Source organism: Myxocyprinus asiaticus, chromosome 1, assembly GCF_019703515.2.
Source record: "Myxocyprinus asiaticus isolate MX2 ecotype Aquarium Trade chromosome 1, UBuf_Myxa_2, whole genome shotgun sequence".
Classification (NCBI taxonomy): Eukaryota; Metazoa; Chordata; class Actinopteri; order Cypriniformes; family Catostomidae; genus Myxocyprinus; species Myxocyprinus asiaticus.
In genome coordinates, this window is record NC_059344.1 from 54,548,630 (window position 1) to 54,559,809 (window position 11,180).

At 37.4% G+C, this 11,180-nt stretch overlaps 1 protein-coding gene across 3 annotated transcripts; it reads left to right on the forward strand.

The window, feature by feature from the left end:
- Nucleotides 1-1,237: 1,237 nt before the first annotated feature.
- On the forward strand, nucleotides 1,238-11,110 carry LOC127443162 (Y-box-binding protein 2-A-like). Of its 3 annotated transcripts, none has more exons than XM_051701736.1 (10): nucleotides 1,238-1,336; nucleotides 4,311-4,374; nucleotides 4,774-4,807; nucleotides 5,718-5,807; nucleotides 5,903-6,139; nucleotides 6,775-6,857; nucleotides 8,200-8,380; nucleotides 8,915-9,022; nucleotides 9,965-10,040; nucleotides 10,556-11,110. In XM_051701736.1, the coding sequence occupies exons 1-9, from the start codon at nucleotides 1,270-1,272 to the stop codon at nucleotides 9,998-10,000; spliced, it is 900 nt and encodes a 299-aa protein (XP_051557696.1). In that variant the 5' UTR covers nucleotides 1,238-1,269; the 3' UTR covers nucleotides 10,001-10,040; nucleotides 10,556-11,110. The 3 variants fall into 3 exon arrangements, with proteins under 3 accessions (XP_051557696.1, XP_051557705.1, XP_051557686.1); XM_051701745.1 differs by having other exon boundaries at nucleotides 9,965-10,033; XM_051701726.1 differs by having other exon boundaries at nucleotides 9,965-11,110.
- Nucleotides 11,111-11,180: the final 70 nt, after the last annotated feature.

The window sequence follows — 11,180 nt, forward strand, 5'->3', positions numbered from 1 at the left end:
AAAAAATAATAATAATAATTAAAAAGAATTTGAATCACACCCCCTGGGGTCTGATATAACCCACATGTGTTTCCTTCCATGGGTATTCAATGCATTTAAAGCTAATATTATTTTTTAATACATTGATTGGTTTTAGTTTCCATTTGTAATTTAATTAAATATATGTTAAATACCACGTTCACTTTCATATTTCAGTGTAGGCTAGTATGAAAGTAGCCTATAGAAAATTGTCATTAAGCCGATGCTTAAATCCAAAGTGCTTGTCATTATACCTATTACCGGGACAGTCCTCATGGAGCAGCTCAGGAGATGCCTTGTTAACATCAAGCGCATAATGGTTATAGCGTCTGGACCACTTCTCTTTTTACAGTACGCCTCACCACTCCAAACAAAGCTTCATAGAATAATATCGAAGTATAGTGTCATACGGCAATAAAGATCAGAAAAGTTTTTTGTAAAAAACAAAAAACAAAAACACACTTTATCCTAGTCCATTGAACTTATTTATATGTGCAGGGGTAGAGTTGTTGAGACATTTCATATTTTACCACCAAACATGGAAAGTGCCCATATTTTTGTTATACAGGCTTTTTTTTACACTGTCACCTAAAACTCCTACTTCATTTTGAATGTGTCTGAAACTCTTCAGAATTGAATAAACGATATATCAACTATTTACAAATGTAAATTAATAATAACATTTTCAACAGAGACAATTGTATTTTTTTTTTTTTTTTTAAAGAATAAGCAACTTGATTTCACCTAGGTTTTTTTTTTTATTTTTTTTATTTTTTTTACCCACATATGCATTTAAGGTGGGTGAAGTTACATATTGGGTTAAAAAAAATATGGAAATACCTCAATTAATGTCATTATAATACACAAAACATTCACTGTCTCAGTAACTTGTCATCAATCAAACTACATGTTTTGCATGAATAATAGCTTAGTTTCCCCGCGCTCAGCACGACGTAATATAAAATGATTATTCTTTAAAAAAAAAAAAAATAATAATAATTTCTCGTTATTCCAAAGGTCGTTAATGAACTTTGAAGGACTGTTTGGTTTTCGCGCGAGACGTATTCACACTGACTCCCAATTGATTACGCGATGGCGAAGATACGACTCACGGATTGGTCGCTCGAACACCAATTAAATCGAGGCTGAGTCGATCCTTCTAGACAGGGAATTGGGATAAAAAGTTTGAGGTGGCCACTCAAGCAAAAGTTTGGCGATTCGGTGGGAGGGGGTTAAATCCAGAAAGAGAAGATGAGCGACATAGAGGCGCAGAGCGCAGCACCGTCTGATCAACCACAGCCCGAGAGAAAAGTCATCGGTAGGGATTCATTGGCTTGAGCGACTGTAGGATATTTATTTTGGACACATTACTAATTATAATGACAAACGCGTCATGCAAATGCAATAAGATGATATAGGAATACTGACAAATAAACTGTTAAATGACGGCGTCTCATTCACAGGTCCTCGTGCCACGAGCGTCTTTATATATGGACTGTTTTTTTTTCTTTCTTTTTTTCTTAACTATCTTTTTCACTCAATGGGTACATTTTCAGCTCAGTTCAGTATCTAGCCTACCTCCACATGTTTGCGTCTCTTAGTGAATGCCATCGATAACCTTAGCCGTAAAGCGTTTTTAGAAACCACATTTGTTACATTCCAGTTCATTGCGTGATTTAGTTGCACTTTTTTTCTTCTTTTTTTTTTTTAATTCGGCGTGCAACACTTAAGGCTACTCTGTCAGTCAATTGCTTATTGATTTATTAATCTCTTTCTGTAAGTGCAACTTTTAAAGAGAAAACTGTGTCTTCCGCTGGTAGGATCTGAAGCTTCGTATTGAGTGTTCATATTCAAGCAAGGCCAACTTTTGGCTGTTTACACCGTTAAAGTGCGCTAAACATGACCCACATTTCTTCGCTCTGTGACCATGTGCTTTAGGTGAGAGGGCTTTCACTGCAGGTGTGCTGCATGTCGTTAGGTAAACGCTATACATGATCAACCATTTGTAATTTAGTCATCCCCATTTTGATTGCAGAATTGGAAAACCTGCCATTACATCTGGCAAAACGCGTCCATTTTCGTCGCCATTGATTTATTCGATGAATCTGTAATATTTGCAGAAGTGTCCTGCTTGACCTCGGTGGGAGAGCGGTTTCAAAGTTTAAAGTCAGCATGAAACGGAAGTTGAGACCGACTTCCGTATTGTGATGTATTTCCGAGTGAAACCGCTTATCCAAACAAGAAAAATAAATGTAGGGCGGGGATTTGAGTTTATCCATTATTTCATAGCGGAACAGACACACACCTCTACAACTGTGCCGCTCGAATTAGAGTCGGTTATCGGTGAAATTGAGCAGTGAACTCAACACATTTATGATCAAACTGACAACATAAACGCACTTTGCTTATACGAAGAGTCTGTAGAAGTTGAAAAATGAGGGAGTAAAAGAGAACCATATTTTAACGTTTTGAATCCCAATACACTAAATATTTAAGGAACAAAAACGCTAACTCGTGCTGTGCATCCCAAGATAACTGCATTCAAAAATATAAATAAACTCGAGAGGCATCCGAAGCGTTGTATTCATTAGTGATCACCTCAGCAATTCAGGCATGAAATGTCTTGAACACAAGCACGAATTCGCCGTTATTCCTCCTCATTCAAAATGTGAATTCAAGCCAGCTGACCCGTAACCAAGGAATTTTGGGTTAAGGAACGATAGTTTTGAAGGAAAACGGACGAAAATACACCTTGACATCATCTTCGCCAACATGCGATTGACTCTTTGTTCAACACTAGTGATGGGTTGTTCATGAACGATTTGTTCATTTTGAACAAATCTTTTTTGTGACTCGGAAGAACGAGTAGTCTCCGAGAGTGAGTCGTTCATTTTGTGTTGGCCGCGCATGTGCATTGCGCAGCCTCCGTTCGTTTGTTTGTTACGTGAAAACCGCATAGGCGCTGTACAGGAAACCGAAATGATTAGTTCACCTTTCAAATCTTTTGGTCCGAGTCGTTCGTTCTCTTGTCACGTGACAGCCGTATGCGGTATGCATTGCTAACACAGGAAACAGAAATTATTAGTTCACCTCTCGAGTCATCTGGTCCGAGTCGTTCATTCATTTTGTCACGTGACAGCCGTATACACTATGCACACACGGCTGTCATGTGACAAAAGAATGAACGACACAGACAAGAAGATTCCAGAGGTGAACTAATCATTTCTGTTTCTCATAATTTGTCCTTGGCTGCATTATCAGTTTTTCCTTATTGGTACTATAATCAAAGTTTGCGTAAGTAGACATGTTGGGGGGGATTTGGCTATTGAAAATGTAACATATTTTAATTCTGCTCAAATGAACGAAACGAATGAAATGACTTGAAGATTCGTTGATTTTGCTGAATGAGACTCAAGGGTTCAAATCAGTAAAATGATCTGATCTTCCCATCAATATTCAACTCTATGCAAGGTTGTGGTATTTATAAGAAAGGGGCGGGGTTTAAGTGGACTAAATGATTAGAGAAGTCCTGCATACGTCACCAGAGAGAAGTCTGTCGTTTCACCGGAAGATCGAGTTATTGCATTTTGATTAAAGATTACGAGGTAAAAAATAAAGAAAATGTATGCATGGATGAATCGTTTACAATAAGATCAATAACATGCATTTAGAAAATAGATGGGGTGAATTTTCATTTCATGCCGACTTTAAAGTTAATAATTCACACACAGGGCTCACAGTGTTCAAATAAAATGCAGAGCCTGTTTGTTAAGCCGCCTTTTCACTGCATCCAACAGACGATAGACCAGAAGTCATTCATTTCCAATGGAGAGTCGCACGGGGGCTGCGTGAGGTTACGACCGTCTCCGGATGCGACATTTTCGGATCCGATTTGAGCCTCTGCTGCGTTAAAACATTTCAACTCGACTGCCCGACCGAGTGTTGCATTCATGCAAAACTGTCAGCGCGAAGTGAGAAATATCAATAGATGTTGTCCTAAACGTTTCTAAACGCCTGCTACTCCTACATTATTAACTGTCCAAAATACGATGACAAATATCACAAAAAGCTTTTGGAATTACAGTAAACGTGTGCCCGAATGTGTGCATGTGTCATTTATTTCTGCACTCGTAAAACCTACATATTTAAAATGAAATCTATGAATTTCTGATTCATATTTGCTGAATTGGGGTTGTTGTTGCTGTTAATTATGGCTTGAGATGTGAATCCGACTGATCTTCTCTTCTCATGGCATTGTGATGCATTGTTGAATTATGGTGATCTTGTTGCAGCGACAGGGGTGCAAGGAACTGTGAAATGGTTCAATGTACGCAACGGATATGGCTTTATCAATAGGTATGTTCATTCTTGACTACCAACCAAACTAGAATGTGTGGACACTGTTTGATGCATATGTCGCTCTCTCTCTCTCTCTCTCTCTCTCTCTCTATATATTTCAAGTTATTTACTGTCATGTGCACTGGGTAACAGTTTACTTTACACTGTACAAACTTTCTTTTTGTGTCCACATATTATAGGAAAATAAATGGTATGAGGAAATTAAAAGCTGAAAAAAAGTCAGCTATTAAACTAAAAATGGCAAATAGCCTACATATCTAAATAACTAATTGCGTATTGTATAATTTAGGTTGTATTTGAATAGACAGTTTTAATGCCCTGACAACAGCAAAGTGGTTTAAGCTTTTTTGATTGTAAAACATTTCATTGTAACCCTTACTCTTAATTATTCCACAGAAATGACACCAAAGAAGATGTGTTTGTTCATCAGGTAATCCATTTCTCTGGAAAACCAGATTTGTGCAGAAATATAGATATGGGACTGGGTAATTTGTTGCTTTGAGAGTCATGCAAATAATACCTGACCAGCTATATTTATTTAACTTTTAATATACACATTGATAAGTGCATTGAACAATTTCAAATAATTTTCACACTGAATGGTGGAATAGTGCCAATGGATACCTCAGAATAACTCTGCATTGACTCACCCTAATGCAGTTTCCAGCTCTTATGACTGACTGACTTCTGCGGACACAATGATATTTTGATGGAAATATGATGCGATTAGATCAATACACTGCAAGCCAATGGGGTTCCAATCTTTCAAGCTCCAAAAAAGACATAAACGTCATCTGTATAACTTTGGTGAGAAATAGACCAAACTGTGTCTACTTTTTCACTATAAATCTTTTTCAGTCTCCTTGGCACGATCATAAGAGAAGCTTGATTACTACTCCGTACATGCTTTACTGGAGTCGTATGGATAACCTTTATGCTGCCTTTATGTCCTTTTTGGAGCTTGAAAGTTTTGGACCTATTGACTTGCATTGTATGGATGTGAACGCATCATACCTTCGTATAAATATCTTTATTTGTGTTCTGCAGAAATAAAGTCAATCATGGAAGTTTAAAACAGTATAAGGGTGAGTAACTGATGAGAGAATGATCATTATTGAGTGAACTATCCCTTTAAATGCACCTTATTACATTCTTGCTGAGTAAGCCGAAATTACAAAACAATATTAAAAAAAGATACAGAGTCGTGGTCTTTTATTACTTTAAAATACAAGCTCCTAGAAAGTATCAGCATTAATTAGTAGATTTGGAGAACTTAAATACTTTGTTAAATACACATTATGTTAAAGGATGCCCCACCTCCTTTTTTTTGTTTTTTGCAGACTGCAATAAAAAAGAATAACCCAAGAAAGTTCCTCAGAAGTGTGGGGGACGGCGAGGTTGTGGAGTTTGACGTTGTGGAAGCAGCTAAAGTAAGCAGTATCTGGATCAATCGAAGAAGTAGTGAGGAATAATGTGTGTTGTTTGACTTTTTCCATTTTCTTTTGAAACTTTGCCTTTCCTCCAGGGCTCAGAGGCAGCCAATGTGTCCGGTCCGGGTGGAGTACCTGTCAAAGGCAGCAGATATGCCCCTAATAAACGCAGATTCCGTAGGCGCTTTAATCCCCAGAATGAACGCCCTGATCAGGGAGAGGCAAAAGTTGGTCCCGCATCTGAGGGAGAGGGCAGCGAAGAGAAGGGAGCCCCTCCACCACGCCCTCTGCGTCAGCGTCCACGCAGAAGACCTACAGCACCACAAGGCGAGGTGAGGTCATGTTGAATGTTTTTATAGATTCCCATGGCTTCATAAATTTGAATTTGACTATTCTTTTTTTTTTTTTTTTTTTTTTTTTTTTTTTTTTTTTTTAAATCCCGAATCCCCTGAACTATTAGATATGTTAAATATATAATGAATAATTAAGAAAATTAAAATAGGCCTAGCTTGAAACATAGCTTGGTTTAAACTCCTCAATTTCTGTATCTCTCAATTTTTTTGGCCTGTCCCAACTCAGAGGCCTTTCTTGACTGTATCCAACAGCGTTATAAACAACGTTATAATTGACACAATTTGGTGGATTAATCTGATGGAAGTAACATTATTTGGATTTTTTTTTTCTTTTAAATTTGCAATCCTGTTAACCAGCTTTACATAAAATGAATAGAAAACAAAACTGCGTATAATATTTCGGATGACCTCCTGATGTTGACAGTCAACACTGACTGAAAGTTGGAGATCTCTCTTCAGTGAGCATTTGTAAAAAATAAAAATAATAATAAAAAAAAAAAAAAACAACTTAATTTTCGCAAGTTTAAGGCATTATTTTGTACTCTATAGATGGAAAGTGACTGCTCAAGGCTGCAAAATCCATTGACTGACTAAAGTGTATGTCTTCACTCTAGGGAGATGCAGGAGACAAGAACGAGGCAGTAAATGGTGCCCCGCAGAGGCCGCCACCACGCAGGTTCAGACCTCGATATCGAAGGTTAGTGTCACCACCTATAGACCTGACTGTAGTCCTGTGTCTGTCACCCTGAAGTTTTTTTTTTTGTTTTTTTTTTTTATTTTTTATTTTTTTTTTTGTGTGTTGTGGTGTTGAGAGTCCAAGGCCGTAACCATGTCTCAAACACTGGGGGGACCAAACTATTTGGTCGTAATTAGTGAAGGTGCTTGGAATAAAGGCTCGATGTGATAAAGGCCCAAAATGTAATAATTTTTGGTTTTAAAATATACACTTCTTTTGAAGTGGATATGTATTTATATAAATAACAGGCAGTGTCCACACCTCACATATTTGCCACAAAATAGATTTGTGCAGTGCCCTAAAAGAAACTCGCCCAATGAAATGTACAATATGTCAAGAACAGAGAAATGTATGTGTTGTCTTAGAGAAATTAATTAGATTATTATTTCAGTGTTATTTATATATTACACCCTTGCTTGGTGGTTTCGAAAAACTTTAGCAAATTCTATAAGCCTTTTCAGATTTACTCACTCTCACTTCACAGGGAGGAATTTTGTCTTGTGTAGCTACAGAAACTAATATTGAAGAACAAATACCCCAGCATGGTTTGGGATAACATAAGGTGTGTACACTCTCAACTGGTGGCTCCCTTTTTGAACACAGACCTGACAAGGACATACAGTACTCAAAATAAAAATGGTTGCAGACAGTTCATGTGTGCTGGTCTCTTTTGAAAGAAGACACTTAAGAGATTGTTGTCCAAACATCAGATTAAAGTCATAAAGAAAATAGAAACTCAGTTTATTGTATATTATTTTCAATAAAAATATGACTACTTCCCACTACCTAAAAACACAGTGACATCAAAGTTACAGGTCATGTTTTGGTACAAATCTGAGGTTGATAACTCCTACTTTGAGTTTTATAGATCATTTTCTAAGACAATGTCAAGTGAATTGTCTAAAAGCTAGCCAGATAACCTTCATTCAATTCATTCACAATATGCACACATTGACTGTCGTATGGCTAATATGCTCTGTTAATGACACATGGATTATGTACTGTAGCCTACTTGACATTTTCGATTCAAAACAGCGAATTTTGTCAAAGTGAGTAGTTTGCATTATTGTACATTTCTGTTGGTCTGTACAATATTTTTATCATAAAACTGTGGGTGTAAAATGTTATTTTAAACAATTATGTAATCCCGACAACAACCTAATGACCATTGGTGAGGGGGAGATTTGGCCATATTTGATTATTAAAGGGGGGGGCGGGGGCATGTCCCCACTAATGTATATTGTGGTTACGGCACTGTGCGAGTCGGTGTTTCATAATAGTAAGTCTCCCTTGTGATGTCCAGGCCATTCCGTCCTCGCCCGCCTCCTGGAGAGGCTCAACAGACCATTACCCCTGCTGAAGAGCAAGAGTCACCCCCTAAAGAGGGCCAGACCAATGGTGAGCAGGCTGAAGGTCAGCCGAGGAAACCCCGAAGGCAGTTCAGTCGTCGCAGACAGAGGAAATCTGAATCTGGTGCCTCTAAAGTAAGCCATATTCAGAATTGAATATACCGAAGTGAAGTTGTTGATCTTGACACCTATAGCTTTCTCCTCACTGCCTGACTTTTAAAATTGATATTAACATTAGTTGTCACAGTTTCTGTTTTCTGTAGTGGGACATGAAGCTAATCAAGTTACGTTTCTTAAATGGCAAAAATTATTTTCCTAATCAGTTTTTTTTTTTTTTTTTTTTTTGTCTTTCAGAAAAAACATTTTAAAAATGAGATGAAGTTTCTTGAAGCAAAATAAGATTTTGTCTTGTTTTTAGAGAAATCTCTCAACATTTAATGAGGTTTATACTGTATGTTTAAGAATATTTGACATTGGGGTAGGAAAAACAAATGCTTCTCTTTTAAGCATAAACCTCACTAAATGTTGATAGGTTTTGTTAGTCTTGTTTTCAAAGAAATTTCTCTTAATATCAGTCATTTTGCTTAATTTGTGAAAAAAATAATAATAATCAAATTGCCTATGAAATTAATGGAAAATTATTCTAAATATTTCTGCCTCATTAATTAGGATGGAGATGAACCTGAAAAAGTGGAGTCCCGGGCTCAGACCTCTAAACCTGCTAACGTCAAATCCTCTTCTGAAACTTCCCCAAAACAGTCCCCTAAAAAATCTGAGGTGAGAATAATACATTTTTGTTATTAGGGCTGGGCTAAAAAAAAAAAAAAATGGATAGAGAGAGAGAGAGAGAGAGAGAGAGATATATATATATATCTCTTGGCGACGATATAGTGTCATTCGATAGAGATTTTGCTATATAGTGTATATTGCGTTGTGTAAATATCCATGGGCAGGGCTTCACATTAGACTGAGAGAAGTGAAGAAACATGGAGAAAGACATCTCCACAGAACATGAATACTCCCAAACGAGTCAAAAATTGAAGAGGAGCTTGTTATTAAAACAGGTGCAACATCTGTGGTTCACAAAAGCAGAAAAATGTAAACTCGAACTGTTGTGCGACGGTAATCACTCATGGTGGTATTACAAGCAATCTGTTTTATCAGCTAAAATGAAGCACACAAAAGAATATTATGAAAGCCAAAAGATGTGCTACACATGAATTTGGTCAAAACAGTTATGGCAAGAAGTATTTATTTCCTGCAGGAAGTGTTTATTTTCATTGGATATTTTTTTTTTTACTTGTGTCGTCTTTGCATTGCTTTAAGATCTTGAACAGCATATGAGATTGAAATGTGGCATAATGTGAAATTTAGCATTTTTGGTAAGGTTGATTTAAAACAGTTGACCCCCCCGCATGAACAATTAGAAACTTGAGTAGAGAACTGAGAAAATATTGAAAATAGAAACTCATTTTTATATGAATTGTTTTCCATAAAAATGTAACTTTATAAGATTGGTCATATCGCCCACCCCTAGTCATAATATTGGCCATATATAGTTTCTTGCAATATTTTCATGAGCAAAGCTTGAGCCCTCTTCAGCACTTTAACGCTTGCCAACAGTTATGTATATGGTGTCATAGTGACCATATGACGGGCAGTGGTGTCTTTCCTGTGATGAGTGACCCCGCCTGTACTAAGAACTGTTCCTCTCTGTAGACCCCTGACCCCACAGCTGCCAAGTCCGCAGAATGATTTCTGTGACCTGGAAGGAATCATGTGACCCTGGTAAGAGGTGGGACTTCCTGAGCTAAACTGGTACTGTGTTGTGAAGGTGGTATAGAGTTTTGGCCATCAAACTACAACTGCTGCTAAAATGCATCACATGTTGTCAGCTGACCCTGAGCCAAATTAAGCAGCAGCCACTCTGTATTTGGAAAATCTTCATCCAACTCTGGTTTTAAGTTATGTTGTTAAAGTGAAATTCTAGAAAGCTTATTTTTTTTTAAATGGCATCCCAAGTATTCGTTCAGTTCAGTTTCCATGTGATCAAACGGTGATGCCAAACAGGTACGGAAATAATGCACAAATAAAAGCTGATTTCAGTGTGTTCTTAGATCGTACTGTTGTAGATGTAAATTTGGCTAAATTATGCCATAATGAATATGAAAAATTGGCCAAGTTTTTCTGCTGAATGTTTTTATGTAACTATTGAATTCTTGTCCTCTCTCACTATCTTACCTTTTCTATTGCTCTTACCTTTCTGTCTCTTCCTTTCACACTTTTTCTGTTGCTTTTATTGCTGCATAGGTTCCCGGGTAGGTTAGTTTGGGGGGTAGGACCTTGCCTGTCTCGTCAAACATTCAACCAATGTGCACACAACTTGCCCCTCGCCTCTACATCCTGTCCCTCCCCCAACCTGATCCATCCCTTATGGTCTGGACCCTTCGTCTGTCGGAGGGAGAGAAAGTGAGAGAGAGAGAGGGATGGAGGGGAAGGGAGGGTTGGGTTGATGCATGTTTAGACATTTAAAATGACAAAGACGCAAAATAATGAGAGACACCTGCTCCAGAAGCCCATTAAATTTGCAATGTTTCCCCTTTATGGTTTTGTTCTGTACTATGGGCAGTGAGCAGTAGAGAAAACATGACCAGTTTGGCTACTTTAAGTTCATTGTTGAGAGAGGAAATTCCATTCAGTGTAGTGAGTGGTGCACAGGCTCTTCTCTTGCTTATAACTAGATAAAAGTGGAAATATACATCCAATCGAAAAACAAACTGGTTTAAAATTCTTTTTTTTTTTTTTTTTTTCCTGTTATGTATGTACTTTTTTCTTTTGGTGGGGATTATGTGCAATGCCAGTAAAGTGAGTAAATAAAGCATTTGCAAACCCATTTAACTCTTAATCATTTGGAGTGATTCACTGTGTTGTCATT